The 16,776-nt window shown below is 41.5% G+C and overlaps 1 protein-coding gene across 3 annotated transcripts; it reads left to right on the top strand.

Moving 5' to 3' along the window:
* Positions 1–5: 5 nt before the first annotated feature.
* vwa2 (von Willebrand factor A domain containing 2) lies at positions 6–16,504 on the top strand. Of its 3 annotated transcripts, XM_031751943.2 has the most exons (15): positions 6–235; positions 5,068–5,129; positions 6,053–6,257; positions 8,056–8,130; positions 9,712–9,845; positions 9,926–10,035; positions 12,188–12,385; positions 12,483–12,616; positions 12,777–12,906; positions 13,933–13,988; positions 14,072–14,179; positions 14,274–14,855; positions 14,989–15,540; positions 15,738–15,860; positions 16,102–16,504. In XM_031751943.2, coding segments are annotated over exons 4-15 (2,259 nt in total). In that variant the 5' UTR covers positions 6–235; positions 5,068–5,129; positions 6,053–6,257; positions 8,056–8,129; the 3' UTR covers positions 16,233–16,504. The 3 variants fall into 3 exon arrangements, with proteins under 3 accessions (XP_031607803.1, XP_039472267.1, XP_031607802.1); XM_039616333.1 differs by lacking the exon at positions 6,053–6,257 and having other exon boundaries at positions 6–285; XM_031751942.2 differs by lacking the exon at positions 6,053–6,257.
* Positions 16,505–16,776: the final 272 nt, after the last annotated feature.

Here is a 16,776-nt window from a genome sequence, read left to right on the forward strand (position 1 = left end):
CCTGTTGGAGATGGGAGGAGGTCATGTGAAGTCCTCATCTGTGCAGGTACCTCAGGGATAAGCATGTCGGGTAGGTGGGGTCGCAGCTCCCTCTCTGGTCGGAGGCAAAGCACCTCATTAAATCAGATCAGTGCGGAAACAAGGTGGTGTTAGGAGGACGGAGAGGAGCGATCTGCGGAAGACGAGCTTCAGCTTAAAGGAGACAAACTGCGGTCGGCGAGGAGACGATTTACCGGTGCGTGGGTTTGGATGTGCTGGTGACGGGTGACTTTCTGTAGCAGTTTAGTAAGTTTGCTGTTTGACTGAGTTAACAAGTTATTGTGCAATGGGTTGTTTTTTTTTTTGTTGTTTTTTTAATCTAAAGAAATTTACGAGATTGCTTAAAAAGTTTAAGGAATACCACTTTGGGTATGTGTACTGACGAAACCTGCCTTTCTATTTTTGACTGTAATGTTATGCTAGGACCTTGTACCTGACTTTAAACCTGCCATACGCGGAACAGTGACCAGGTGTGGACAGACTTGACTAGAGTTTCAGGCCAAAGGGAAAAATTAAACACATTAAACCCACCGCTGTAAAACTCTGCTACCGTTAAATAATGCTAATAATTTAGCGACGTTTTATCCCAGGCATTAGAATATATTCACCGGTAAATTTGTAAGGTGCACCTTAATTCCCCCCAACACGAATATCTAATGAGCCAATCACACAGAAGCAGCTCGGTGTATTTCGACACGTAGAAGTGGTCAAAGCAGCCTGCTGAAGGTCCAAACCCAGCACCAGAACCTGTTGATCACCTGACATTTAACCTGCACAATGGTGCTCGACTGTTTCAAGCTTACCCGAAGGCAACAGTAACTCAGATAACCACTTGTTATAGCAAAGGTATGCACTATAATAAATCTTGAAGGAGATGGAGGCAATAAAATGCTTTGAAATGATAGGAAGACTACAGTAAATAACTAGTTGTAAAAACCTAGCTATGCAGAAGAGCATCTCTTGGGCAACAGCAGCAGAAGATCACACTGGGTATTGCTTCTTTAAAAAAGGAATCTAAGGCCAATATTTGCACATGGTCATAACAATTGGACGAAAGAAGATTGGAAAAATGTTGTCTCGATTGATAAGTCTCAATTTTTGCTGTGGAAAGGTCAGCATTTAAACAATATGAAAGCATGGGTCCTTCCTGCCTTGTGTTATAGGTTCAAACTGCTGTTGGGGATATTTTCTTGATACACTTTGGGTCCCTAAGTACAAACTGAGCATCATTTAAATGCAGCAACCTACCTGTTGTTGACCATGTGTATCGCTTTATGGCCCCAGTGTACCCATCTTCTGATGGCTTCTTCTAGCAGGATGACAAAGCTCAAATCACTCAAACTGGTTTCTCACAGTGACCAGATCGCTATCCTGTAGAACACCTTTGGGATGTGGAGGAATGAGAGATATGTATCCAACAAATCTGCAGCAACTGTGTGATGCTAAAATGCCAGTATGGGCCAAAATCTCTTAGGGAATGCTTATGGCACCTTGGAATCTATGCCACAAAGTAAGCTAGGGGCAGAAACTGGCAAGGTGTACCTAATGATCTGGCTGGTCAGTGTGTGTATCAATAAACTCAATGACACACAACATAAAAAGATAAAATGAGTTCTTATTTGCACAAACTGGATTTGCTGCAAAATATTCTAAGCAATAATCTTATTTAGCTTGATTAACTGAGAGACTGCATCCTCTGTCTGTCTGTGTGTGGTTTCCGACTTGTTAGAGCAACACATCACTGCAGTGGGTACATACCAAAGCATTTTGTGGCTTTTAATCAGCTGCCGTGCTGCACAGTTTTTCACATTTGCTCTCTGCTGTTTTTAAAGCAGCTGTTTCAGGTGAGTCACCCTAAAATGATTTGCACTGTCAGGATGTTTCTTAAAGTAACACGCTCACTCCCAAGTACAGGTTACAAGATCTCTGCCGTTTGTATGAAGCTTGTTCAAAAACTAGTGCTCCTTTCTAATTATACAGCATGAAGGCACTTTCCCACCAAGCATACAGTTTGGTGGGAAAGCTTGACTTGGCCCTTCCTCTTCCTCCATTATTTTACCATTAAAATTGAGAGCTAATATTTTATGGGTTAATCATCCCATTCACATAAGAAATATGAAAAACATTAGGTTAGGAGAGTGTAGCACTTTAATTAGCATTTCCCTCCCCTGACAGGCTGATCTGTGCGGTTTTGCCCATTTAGCTGGAACCACTATTCCAGTGCAGACAGCTGAGAAGCTGTTCACTGGCAGACAGACTCGGGGAGGGTGGAGGGACCCGCAGGAATGCTTGTGAAGAAGAAGCCAATTTTGAGACAGGTGTGCGCACTACACACATGTTTACTGTAAAAGTGTCTTTTATATGCCGGCATGGTCGGCTGCTTCCCTGTGCAAGCATGGGCGCTCTAAGCTGCACCCCCGTGGAAGTAATGAAATCTGTTGTCAGCAAGACGTACCAGCAAGTGCACAAAATGAGCATCAATAGCCTTTTCTTGATGTTTATCAGCACGGGCCTTCTCAGACAGCCACATCATGTCAGCTCTGCAGATCTGTATCACAGACACACAGACTCCTCTTAAAGAGGGGCTCCATCCTGCACACAATCACATCCCTGTCTCAGAAATACAGCTTTACCTGTGCAAAGGGTTTCTCTGGTCTACCTATACACAGATACACATATTTTAGTACGGCTATCTTTGTGGGGACCTGTCACTTACACAGTACATACCACGCCCCCTTACCCTAACCATAGATGTCATTACTGAATACCTAAAGTCAAGTATTAACCTTCGGCCAGCTATGTAAACTTTTGGGGTCCAGCATTTTGGTCCCCACAAAAATGTCAGATCCCACAAGCATAGTGAACATTTGTTGGAGCAAGTCCAGACACAATAATGTAACCATGATTTCATTGGATATAACATTAACTTACACTGACTTGTGGAAATGTGCTCTAACATTAATTAGAACTGCCATGTGCATAACCCCTAACCTTTTGCTAATCTTAAAGCAGTCTTTACCTTAAAGGCCACCTTAAAGGAGTGTTGTGTTTTGTCCCCATAAGAAAGGAATGCCTGTATAAGGTTACTTTCTAGGGAGATATTAGTCTCTATAATATGCATACCTATTGGACCACACACAGTCTTTTCAGACACAGGAAGGATATTTTAGCCCTGCTTATCAGCACCCAGAGTTAATTAGACTTTATATGCATCCCCCTTAACATTGTATGTGTATCAAACAGTGACAACATGTGACCGTCATTGTAATGGTGCGGCTAACCTGAGGTCAGGTTGTGTGCTCGCTTAACAGTTGGCATGTGTAATCAAATCATAATAGCCGTGGGGCTATGTCAGCAGTGCTGAAGCATCTGACTTGCTTTTGTAAGGGTAAGCCATATTCTAGTATCCCAGCTCCTGAGTGAACACTGTGGTAAACATGGATTACACTCTCAAACACACACATATTTACATAGCTCGTGTCTTACACACATTCCTGTTGGAATTCCTCACCACACACACATCCAAAGTAGTTTACATCCTGCTTGAAGAGCTTCATTTGGAACGTATTGGTTTCTTTTTAACCCAGACAAAACACTTATATGTATACATGCTGGTATCAAGACACCTTTGTTAAGTAAATTCCGTTCACTGGCCAGTTTATTAGGTACACCTGGCTGGTACTGGCTTAGACCAGTGCAGCAATTGCATGATGCAGTTGCTTCACATTTGTTAGCTGTATATCCAAGATGTGAATCTCTCGTTCCACCACATCCCACAGTTTCTTTTCTGAATTAAGAGCTGGTGACTCTGGAGGCCAGTTGAGTACAGTTATGTGTATTGAGTATTGCTATATTCAAGGATCCAGTTTGATCTGAGCTTTGTGACATGGGGACACTGTGGTCTTAAGGGGATTGACATGGTCAGCAACAATAATGCGGTAGCCTGTGGCTTTTAAACGATGCTCAGTTGTCCTGTCCTGTCTCTCAAAATGGCACATACTTTTTGGATTATTACACTGTAAAATTAGTCTTAGTAATAAAATAATTAAAACTAGTATTTTTTTGTTTGTTTTTTTTTTAAATTTGATGACACAAGATGCACCAGTGTTCATCAAAATGAGGAGTAGAAGAGGGTTTGACCTTGACTTGAAAGTGCAGGCTACTGCCAGGACTAATATTGCTGTTAAAAAAAAATCTAGTTGAAATAACTAAATAAAATAATCTGGGCATGTACATGAATATCTGAAGAAGTGTATTAGATTTTGTTTTAATTTAATAACCAAAATAGAATTTAGTGGTTTGTTGCCTGAGGGCAACATTATGCTGTTAGGCCACTTTTCCCAGGGTAATAATACTAAAACAGAGCTTCTAAATTCTCCTAAATTACGACTGGACGTTTAAGGTCATTCCCACACTGAGAATGGTGAACTTGATGAGAGTAAAGGTAGATCCCAGAATCAGGTTTGAGGAAAAATTATTAAGGCATAGTATGAAGATATTTTAAGAGTTTGTACAACCACCCTGGTTTTTCTCTATGGACACTGGCTCTAATCTACTCTCCCTTTATTCAGTTCTCTTTGAAAGGCCAAAGTTCAACCACTTAGCTACACTTAGCTATGAAAATATGCTAACAGTGCAGTCAGTCCTGGGTTACTTACCCCCTGGCACCCCTGATCGAATGTAGTTGTGCCCTGTTGCTAATGTCTTTTTCATTTTTACTTGGTAGGGTTACACAGACTTGTCCTCATGTCCCTTGGCTGACACTATAACACATTTCCTGAATTGTGTCATGGCTTAAGTGGTTTCCTGTTAACACAAAAACGGCTCACAAAAAAACTTTCTCACAATTTCTGGCTCCTCTGCCAATGTTTATCCCTGACGTTTTGCCTGTCTGATGGATTATATTGCTAAAGTTTATTTCACCTTGAGAATAACAGAAGGCTTTCAAAAAACAAAAAACAGATATATGTGCATTTTAGTGTTTTTACTTTGCATTCTGTTTAAGTGTCCCTTTTGTTGTTGTTCCAGGCGTCCCAGGATGAACCGTCATATCTGCCTCTCCTCCCTCTTAACTGTGCTGCTTCTTCAAGGTCGGTTTATTGATTTTATTACTGTTTTGCCTTCTGTGCCTCAGAGCCATTAGTGGGAGGAGTGTTTTAAGTACTATTTTGGAATATCTGCTTGCGCATTATGGATGCTTTGTAAATAAAAGTCAGTGGATACATCGCTGTGTCAGGGTTAGTACTGGAAATAAATGCTAATATTAGGTATGTACTGATGGTTATGGTTGTTTTTGCTCGGGAAAAGTTTAATGTCCTTGTAAATATAGTGTTGAAAATGTTCATTGTGTTGGTGCTTGTGAGAACATTTAAGGCCCAAGTTTATGCCCTGCTTGATGGAAAATGTGTGGTGAATCACTGAAGCGCCTCTAGACCACCTGAGATTCTTTACGAGACATTTTACAGCTTTAACCTGTCAAGTCTCGACCACTGAAGAATTCTTCGCATCAAAGTGCTTTCCTGCCTGTGTGTGCTTGACATGCTGCTTGTTTTGCGAGGCAAGCTTTGCATCTCTTCCGTAGCATTGTTCCCGTGGACCAGAGTCTATCGGTATGTGCCTGAGGGAAGAGGTAGGAGTTGTGGGGCAATATAACCCTTGAATTGTTTTCAAAAATGACAGCTTTAGCCCCATCCTAACTATTTATTATAAGTCATTTTAAGACTTTGAACTTGAGCACACTAGACTGTCTTACCCTGTCAAGAGGCGACACGCTGACAACACAGATAACATGTTTCAGTGCAAGATATCCATGTAATCCAGCCTGTCAAATTGAATTCCACAGATATGGGCAGGCTAATCCTAGTTATTTTTCTGATTTCAGGGAGATATTGTGTTTATCTCCCAGACTGTAGTGGGATTGATGCCAATTGACATCAACCCTTCAGCTGCAGGGTTTACATTTATTATCTTGTTCCTGATTTTTCTGCTAAATCTTCTTTCACACACATTAAAGATATCCTAGAGTCGCTTGGCTGAACAGATAGATGTTTTGTTCAGAGCACTGTGGGCCCCACACTGACCGTGAAAATGCTGCTTGCCAAGAACCTAAACGTCCACTGTCAGGAGTGCTTTGGGGCTGCAGCGTTGTTGGAATTCGAGGCAGCTGAAAGGGTCAGGATTGTGAAGAGGTCGGAGAGCAGAGGTCTGGGCTGCAGGTGGTAGGTTTCTTTAATTATTAGTGTTGTGCTTAATGTTTCATGACCCGATGAAGGCCTTTGCTCCTATGAATGAATGGTTGAAGAAAAAAAAAATTCTCTCAGAAGAAATAAAGTCATGAGCTTTAAAAAAGATATTATTACCACTTCGGAGTTTTAGTTGTGCTCAAAATGTAACAATAAAAAATTGAATTGGTTTTATTATTTATATGTTGCATACTTTCCCTTTATTTTTTTACAACCACTGACATGTCTTTTGCTAAATGCATGTTGCATTTCACCATTAATCATCTGTGGTAGCCTGCAAAGAAATCAAATTTAAACAAAGGTTGTCAAAAATAATAAAAAGCAGTCAAGGTTAGCGGTGAGTTTGCGAAAGTCTTGACACCCTGACTTAAGCTGGTTCCCTTCTTTCCTCTGGAAGAACAGTATTCTCTGCAAACTAGTTCATGCCCTTCTTGAGCATTCAAAGTGCTTTATACAACATGCCGGATTCATACAAGTTCTTTCTATCTAACATTTACACACATTTATATATCGGAAAGTAACTTGGAGTTCAGTGTCTTGCCCAAGGATACTTTTGTAATGCAGACTGGAGCAGTAGTGGATTACTATCCTCCTGTCTATTCTTTCCTTTGTCAATCTAACAAAGTCAAAGAGGCCCAAAAAATCATGTTTAAGAGAAAAAAAAAATCAATGTCAGCCAGTATTTTTCTCCTCGCCTCTCACCGGACAACACCAGTGACAGAAATATGAGTGCAAAATATGAGGACAAAGCCAATGTCGGCACTAAATAATCCCATCAAACTTTTGTACATGCAACCTTTCTTTGATGTTTTCGGTTGCGCTTTATCGTTTGGCTCTTTTGACTTTTTATCACCTGTTTTAGCTGATGTGCAGGCACTAAATCAGCATGACACGGACAGCCTGAAGCATTACGGCGACGCTGACGGAGGACAAACTGACACTTTCTTTCTGACTGAAAAGAAGCACTCTGGTCTTCAGAGTGTGGAATCTGTTCAGTGTGGCAACGCACGTTTGTAAAATCACTCAAGTGCTCCCTTCTCTGTGCCGAACAAATGCCTCTGTCGGACAAAAAGCCATGTTCACACGAAAACATGTCCTTGCTCTCCTCTGAGCCGTACGTGTGCCTGAATAGAGGAGCGTCCTTTGACTGAATGGAGCGAAAGAATGGTTTTCTTCACTTGTCTGCTCACATTAGCTTGAAATACTCAATTATCCGTTAGAGTCGGGGTCATGTGGGAGTCTATATTGGCTTTAGGGAAGGCATCCAATTTATTGGTTATTTTACTTTTCTCACGGCTCTATAGGATGTGTCTGAACAATGATAATAAATAAAGTTAACGTGAAGAGTAATGGTCCACAGGTCAGAGCATGGTTTTTTATATGAAGTATTTTGTGAGTCTGAAACTGATGAAAAATTGTAACTATTAATGTGAGCTGGTGGGGATCCAACTAAAACTAAGATATAAACAAATTAAAATTGCAATGATAATTTGCGAACCCTCGGATTTATAAGTATTTGAAACCTTGTGGAGATCTGGACCCTAAATGTTTAAAGCTTGAATGTGTTTTTTTAGATTACAGTAGTCTAGAGACATTTAGATAATCAGTTAAATGTGTAATAAGCCACGTTTCAGCTATTTCTAATTTATTCCAAGTTATTTTGGCCTCTCTGTCGTAGGTTAGTGCTTCATATGTAAATTTACTGTGACTGTAGGTGTATAAATAAAGACTGAATAAATATCTGACTGCTCTCTGTGTTGTTGGTGCCTGCTAGTTCAGCAGGGCACCTCTGTGCAGGAGATTCAAACCAGCCTTGAGAACATTGTGAAAATCAACTCTGCAGGAGAAAGTGAGTACCTTACAAAATGGTTAACGCATAAAATGTACAGTCATGTGGAAAACGAAGCACGCCCTCACTGCTTCCATAGGTAAGTAGCAGCCAGGCACTTCACTTTTTGATCATCAGCGATCAACTCTGTAAAAGCAGCAGTTTTGACAGTTCTGAGGTTTGGAGCATTCAGGTGTGTGTTAACACAATGCCACAAAGTTGATGCCCAGCAAATTCAACCCAAGATCTGACTGTGCAATCCTCTTAGAAACGGTATAAAACCAGAGAACTCGATCTCACGTTCTACAGGCCTCAGTTAGCATGTTAAATGTTAAAGTTCATGATATCACAATTACAAAAAGACACAACAAGTATGTTTTTTTTGGAAGGGTTGCTAGATAAAAGGTGCCTGTCACTAATAAGAACATGACAGCACAGCTTAGGTTTGCATCTTAACAAACCAGAAAAACTGTGGAACAATGTCGTTTAGACAGATGAGACCAAAGTGGAGATGTTTGGTCATAATGCACAATCCACAAACATCTCTTGCCACATGTCAAACTCAGAGGTGGAGATGTGATGATTTAGGATTGTTTTGCAGCTACAAGACCAGGGTACCTTGTAGTCATTGACTCAACCATGAGTCAATGGCTTGAAGTATTCAGTCAGATGTGAGGCCATCTGTCCAACAGGTAATGCTTGGTCCAAATTGGGTCATGCAGCAGGATAAAGATCAATAGAACAGCAGAATCTACAACAGAATGGCTAAAAACAAGAGAATCAAGACACTTAAGTGGCCCAGACAAACCCTCAAGCTGTGAATAAGCAGATAAGCAAATTTTAATGAACCGGAGCAACACTGTGAACAACAATGAGCCAAAATACTTCCACAGTGACATCAAAGATGGATAAAGTCTTAGAAAACAATCACTTCTAGTTACTGCTGCTAAAAGTAGTTTTACAATCTACTGAATCACGGGGTGTGCTTAAAAACGTTCTTTTTCACATGAGTGTAGGTGGTGGGAAGTGTTGTGACATGCTAGGCCATGCTGTCAACCTGCATGCCTGTAATTGGATGTAAGTCAGCTGAGCGGCACACAGTAAATGAGCCAGAGATCCTAAATCAGAAATGGATAACAAATTGTGAGACAGAAATACTTAGAAGTTGGTGGTCTGTGTCAGTGGTGGATGTGACTTTTCTATAAGCAGATGACTCAAATGACAGACAGATGGCACACGCTGCACGTATAATGTGCCCCTAATGGCTCTTTTCATAATCAGCTGAATACTCACATGACAGCTTATGCACCCAGCAAGTACAAACGTGTATGAAAGAGAGAGAAAGCTTTTTACTTGGTAGTAGTTTAATGTGCGAAAGGGAAAATATAAGAAAATAAAATGAGCTTTGGCATGCAGAGTTTGTTTTCTCTTATTATGTCTAGATACTATTTTTGTCTGCAACGGTCCATTTGATACCCAGCGAGGAAAACCAATATAATACAGGAATGTGGTGAAGCTAGTGAATGGGTTTGGACCTATTGACCCATCTTTGTCTGTACCCCCTGTGTGAATTATTCTGTGTGTGTTTGCTTTAATGGGAAGTGATGCAGTGCTCAGCAGCCATGGATATTCTCTTCCTCATGGATGGTTCCTACAGCGTCGGGAAAGGCAGCTTCGAGAGGTCCAAACACTATGCGATCAAACTCTGTCAAGCACTAGACATTGGACCAGATAAGGTTTGCGTTGATCTCTGTCTCTGTCTCTCGCCGTCTTCGCATCCTGTCAGTCAGTGCTCTTGTAATTTCTCCCTGTGCAGGTGCGAGTTGGTTTAATTCAGTTTGGCTCGACTCCTCGGCTTGAGTTTTCCCTGGACTCATACTCCACCAAGCAGGAGCTGAAGAAGCAGATAAAGAGCATTTCTTTCAGGTGTGTCTCTCCTGCCATCTGAGCACGAGTAGTTCAATATGTGAACTCAAGATATTAACTTAAGGTTGGTTTTGTATATTAATGAGTTATAACTACGAAGGATCCGGGACATAAATGAAAGCTTGAAAGAAATGTGGAAAATGAGAGTTCCTGTGGTCTAAACAGGTTCTCTTTGACATCCATTATGAAATTAACTGTTTTAAATCATCTGCGCTCACTGGAGAAGCAGGCCAACATTATTTTAAGATTTTAATTAGCAAGCAGCACTTCTAAGGATGGAGTCAAAACATTTGTGGCTCACAGCTTTCTTTGATTTGGAAAACAGAGAGCCTACATTGGCAGGCGTCCTCTTTATTTTTTCCTCTAGCTTTTCCATTGTTATCAACCGGCCTGGAAGTGCAAGATGCTGTTAGTGCAGACTGAGATTACAAAACTGTATGTGTTTGTTATATTTGCCACAGAAGATTCAGTAGTTCATCTATTTTGACGGCTGAAAAAAAGACCCTGTGCTAACAAAAAGGTATGTCCCTGTTGGAGGCATGCCTTTTTCTACGTTTTTAAAACCAGACTGTCATGTTTAAGAAAAAAAAATCCAGGAGTAAATGAACAAAAAAGGTGATAGAATTAGGTCGAACATATCCAGACTGGCAACATTTTCTTGTCCTCATCTTATATTTTACAAATCCCTTAAACTATGCTGACAGCAAAACACGTACACATCCACACATGTGGCTAAGTAGCACCAAATGCTCCCTGAAAAGGAAAACAAATTAATTTCAGATTAGAGGCCCTCCACAGGTGGTCACTGGATATTGGATAAGTGCATAAACCGAGGAAGAGGATGGTAATTTGACCAGGTGTGTGTGTGTTTGTGTGTGTGTTGTTCACAATGTGGAAGTAACATTTTGACCCACCAGCTGGTTTGAAGTGGGTACATAGAATTGAAACCTATAACCAGTCACATTACCACAAATTGAATTAATGTAGCGACAGACTCAACATCAGTAGAAATGTTATAGCAACTTTGGAAATGTTAGAGAACTCCAGATATAAGGGAAGTTTAACTTAAGGTAACATTAGATATTTTAGTGCTTATGCATTTTTATTGGATTTATTGTGTTATTATCATCATTAACAGTGATTAAAGTAGCAAAAAAAAGTATTATCTGTTACCTTTGATGTAACCTAATTACAGTAAACTGATCACTCCAATATAGCGCATCACTGTAAACTTTATTCTGGTTCTGAAAACTGCAATAAATTGCCCGTATTTTCATGCAACCTTTAATGACACGAAATTGTTATATTCCATTCGGCCAGTTCAGCTAATCATCATAATAGATCCAATCTCTCAGAAACTCTGAATTAGGACATTACATCTAAAATTAAAATGAAAATTTCAGTCAAACGTTTCAGTGGCTGAGCAGTGCTTTGCTTTGAAACTAATTGCTCCAGCCCACTTTAACCTCTGATTATTACCAGTAAAAGTCATGTAGTTAAGTGCTTAACACATTTACTTGGCAAGCAAAAGGTTGCTGGTTCAAGTCCAGCTGGTGGCACAAATCTGTGTCGGTGTTTCACCAGAAAGGGCATCTGGCATAAAATGCTGCCAAATCAAATGTGCAGAAAGCAGCTTTAAATGCAGATGTGTTTTTGTTCACATTGTTGTTTGAGATTATTGCAGTTCAAAGAAGCACAAGTTTCCTAAGTTTCAATATTTTGAAGATTTTTGTGGAGTATATGCTCACACAGATCTGTGCTAAGGAGGTTAGATTGGCGAGTAAGCCACTTGTAGCGTTTGTTTCACCAGATCTGTCCTCTATCACCTGGAAAGGATCTTTTTCTCAGTGTTTACACTTTGAAAATGAAAGGATGGACATTTATGTTAAACAAAAACAAAACCGAAAATGATTTAAACTTGTGTCACGAGGCCTGGGGTGATGAAACGTAGCCAACATACATTTAGAGTCCAAGAACTTAAAGAGAAATCCATCCAAATGTAAGCTTTTGTTTACTTTGGCTGTGATATGCAGCAGTTTATTGACCTTCCTGACATCTGCTGCAGTATAGTACATGTGCTCTAACTCCTCAGTATTTTTCAAACAAAAACACAGAAATCCTGCTATTTCGCTTTTCGATTCTCTACCCACAGAGGAGGCAGCACCCAGACAGGCCTGGCTCTGAAGTACATCCTCAGGAAGGGTTTCCCAGGCGGCCGTAACTCTTCCAGTGTGCCTCGCATCGTCATCCTGATGTCAGATGGGAGATCTCAGGGCAACTCGGTGCTGGCGGCTGCTCAGCTCAAAGACACAGGCGTGGTTTTGTTTGCTGTGGGCTTGCGCTACCCCAAGTATGTTTGACAGCTCCACAATAAACTTTCCCTATAATAATTCATTAAGGTATGTGCACATTTCTTTATATACTAAGCCATCTCTATATGTTTTCAGATGGGAGGAGCTTCACGCTTTAGCCAGTGAGCCAACAGAGAGCCACGTTTTCCTCGCCGAGCATTTCCATGATGGTGTCAATGGCCTGTACACAACACTGAGCACGCTCTCTTTCTGCAACGCCACACCTGCAGGTTGGACTTTACACTGACAACAATTCATGCTTTTTATTTAGTAAATGGGAATCCCTTTGTCTAACATCCTTGTTTTGTGCTGCACTACCCCCTTTTTTCTTGTCCCTCATTGCTCAGTGTCCAGTCTCCTCCTAACCCCTGTCTCAACCCTGTTCTCCAGGCTGTCGGATGGAGACATTTCCCTGTGAGAGGAAGACATTGGAGACAGTTAAAGAGCTGCAGGGGAACTACATGTGTTGGAAAGGTTCCAAAGGCTATTCCCCATACACATCTCTCTGTCCCTACTACAGGCAAGTGTTTAAAGGTTTTACTTTCAAATGTTGCAGCTGCAGTATACAGTACTGTGCAAAAGTCTTGAGCTTCTTCTCATTTCTTTATACTTTGCTAGGAATGTTGGTGCAGTGGTTTATTTTAACATGTGCATAAATGGAAAAACACAAAAACACGGCCTGAACTCTTATAGACAAGAAAGGTTTGTGTCATGTCTTTGCTCAGTTTTCTTTTCCTATTTCTTAACGATGTGACTTTGAGACACGGCTCATCTGCTTTATTTTTTTTAGATGTGTTGCTACTTCTTTTGGTCCTATTTATCCAGATTTCTCAAATTCTTTAACAATTCTTTAACCTGAAACTGTACAGCATGCTAAGTTGTCTGTGTAGAGACAACACGATCATGGGGTGGCTCAGGACCTTTGCACAGCACTGTAGTTTCCTAATATGATCTGTTTTGGACGATGCATTGGATCTAAGTGTGTAACAGTGTTTTTCCCCCCCTCATTGCTCAATGAGCCACAAGACAGCAGTGGAACAGGGTAACTCCCATCTGTTAATGTGCTGTGTCAGTGTGAGGCTGTTAATAAAAAACAAGCTACAGCAGTGTAATTCTTTCAGACCCTCCCAGGCAAAATTAAAATGGCCTTTGACAAAATTAATTTCACACAACATTGCAACTTTACCACAGCAAAATGGCCCGAGGCAAGTGGAACTAGACCATTACACTCAAGGTAAAACAATTTTTTTTCAAAAAGCACAGAAAAGATGTAAGGTGTGTGCTGTTTCTAGTACCTGAAACTGTCGAGATGAGTGCTAGCAATTCGCATGAATGGCAGATCCAACTGAGATCTAAAATGCCTCTGGCCACTTATTATATTAATTAGTTTATTAATTGATAGGTGGGGCTCAGGGAATGTGTTTCTGTTACCTAATAGGGAAAATCACAGAATGGCTTATGGGGGTCAGGAACTTACCTACATCACACTATCTAGAAGCAACTGTTTTAAATGCTAACAAAATATTTTGAATTTTGTGTTTTACAGGTACAACAAGGTTTATAAGAGATACCAGACAGTCTGCCATAGAACAATTTGTCCGGGTAACAACCTCTTCCTGCCGCTTTTGACTTCTCTGAGATGCGGTATCTGCAGCTCACGTTCTTCATCTCTCTCTCCGCTGTAGATCCCTGTGATTCTCAGCCATGCCTGAATGGTGGAACATGTGTATCAGAAGGTTCAGAGGGCTACCACTGCGTGTGTCCTCCTGGCTACGGAGGAGACCCACACTGTGGTCAGTACACTCAAAGCTGCTGACTACATGCTAAGGCTATGTCTGATCTTACACTGTAGAGAGCAAACTAACCAAACCATCCATTCCTTCTTAGCTCCTGCATTATTGCTGGACTGCTCTGTAGACCTGCTCTTCCTGCTGGAGGGCTCTGCCACACTCACCTTGGAAGGCTTTCTCCGCCTCAAGTCCTTCTTAAAGCGCTTCCTGCAGACTGTGATTGGCTCTAACAGCCCCAGCAAGGTCGGCTTGGCGGTGTTTGGCAGGGAACCACGAGTCGAGGCCCAGGTCGGCAAGTTCAAAGGAGACCTGAGGAGTCTTCTTAAGGCTGTGTACTCACTTCAGCTAATTGGTGGTGAAACAAACACAGGGCAGGCCCTCCGCTATGTTATCCGCCACGGCTTTATGAGCGCGCCGGTCTTTGCCGATGTCGCGGATGACCTTCCCCGTGTGGTGGTGCTGCTCACTGCCACGCCTGCCGCAGACGAGGTGGTTGAGCCGTCTAAATATGCACGAGACAGAGAGATCTTCCTGATAGCAGTGGGACCCGACAGCTTAAAGGAGCAGCTGAATAACATCACAGGAAATCCGCAGAGGACCCTCACCTACTCATCACCTGATAGGCTCGCTTCCAAGATCCCTGAGCTGAGGGCCAAGATCTGCAGCGTGGATACGCAAGGTACTTGATCTGATAGATGTGCTTAATATGTTGGAACATTAATACCACCATTAGGTCAGATACTACTGAAAGGATTGCACACAAAAAAATCAAATTAGCTATCCATATTCTTTTTTTTTCTTTTCTTTTCCAGGTTGTCTGGGTCAAGCTGTAGATCTGGTGTTTGCCCTGGATGCTTCAAGTGGTGTGGGCCGTGATAACTTTGCCACCTTGCAGGACTTTGTGCGCAGTGTCACCGTCCAGTTCGACATCAACCGTGACGTGGCTCAAGTGGCCCTTGTGGCGTACAGTAGGAGAGCCACCACTGTCTTCAAGCTGGACACGTATGAAACTGGTTCTTCCATCATTCAGGCTGTAGGTGACGCCAAGTACGTGGGTGGAGTGGCTTCGACGGGTGGGGCGTTGCTGCACATCCACTCTAATGTTCTCACCATAGCTAATGGCGCACGACCCGGAGTGAACAAGGCTGTAGTAGTGGTGACGGACGGCACCGGTGGGGATGATGCTGTCGTACCGGCTCAAAAGATAAGAGACAATGGAGTCTCAGTGCTTGTGGTTGGTATCGGAGATGTCCAGAGGGAGAGGCTGATGCAGATTGCCGGTGCAGAGGAGCACATGATCTCAGTGCCGTCTTATGAGGATCTCAAGTACTTTGAGGATGTACTGGTGCAGATGCTGTGTTCAGGTAACGATGCAGGGGAACTTGTCTTTTACCAAACCTCCTAAACTGTTTTCTTTTTCTGTTGATAAGGAACTGTTGTGAAACTGATCTGCAAACACAGTTTTTCTTCTTTTTCCTTCACTTAGCCTTTTCAGAGATGCAAGATTTTAAACTTAACATGAAAAATAATTGGCTGCTTTGTGCTGATTCCTTCCTTTCAGAGGTGAAGAAACCTGTAAACCTGTGCAAGCCTAACCCATGTATGAATAATGGGGTCTGCATCTTGTCAGAAGGGAGCTTTCGCTGCCAGTGCCAAGGCTATGAGGGGCCGCACTGTGAAAGAAGTCAGTGACATTCAAGAAAGTTTTCTTTCCTTATATCTTTAATTTATACTTTTCATAGCTTCGTCAGTGTCCCTTCTACAAAACTCAAGTGCAAAAACAAATTTTCCAAAGACAAGCTGATTTAGATATTGATATCCTGATATAGCATTTGATCCCATATTAAAAACTCAGAAATTAAGCAGTAAATATAAATGGACAGAATTGGTTACAAGTCATGACTTGTTGTGTGGTTTGTTTGTAGGAAGCAGCAGGTCTTCATCCAGAGGGGATCTTCCAAGACCTGCTGGCCTGAGGAGGAAGAGCAGGGAGAGGAAGGACCACCAGGAGCTTCTGCATCGCTACAAACTACACCGTCGGAGACATACTCCCTGACATGCCCTGCACTTATAAACACAAAGTATACACTGAACATATGAACACTTAAGAACCGAGGATGTTTGGGGGCACACAATGGAGCAAAGGGAAATCTAATGTTGCTTTGTTTTTTTTGCTTCAGTGTTTACAGTTGCACACAGTGTCAGCAAGTGCTTTGTATGCATCTGTACTGCTGTATCCATTTGTATGTTATTACTGTTGTCACTGTTGTGCAAATGTCTCAACACAGTTCTCTTGTATTTAAAGGATATAAACTTTTATATTATTAATCAGTGTCAGGATTCTAATATTTTTAATGCATAATAGTCACAACTTTATTTCTTTACATAACCAAAAAGAAGGTCCTCCCACTCCCTCCGTTTCCATTTTTAATATTACGCTCCTTATTTTTACACGCAAATCCACTAAGCTGGTCGAGGTTCATTTGGAAGAAAAAAGTACATTCATATTGTTAAATTTAAACATACAAAAGGTAGTTATATTCCAATGAGGGGTGAAATAATTGAGGATTTCAAGAGAAGATGGCCGGTAAATTTTGAAT

Source organism: Oreochromis aureus, linkage group 8 (assembly GCF_013358895.1).
Source record: "Oreochromis aureus strain Israel breed Guangdong linkage group 8, ZZ_aureus, whole genome shotgun sequence".
NCBI classification, from domain to species: Eukaryota; Metazoa; Chordata; class Actinopteri; order Cichliformes; family Cichlidae; genus Oreochromis; species Oreochromis aureus.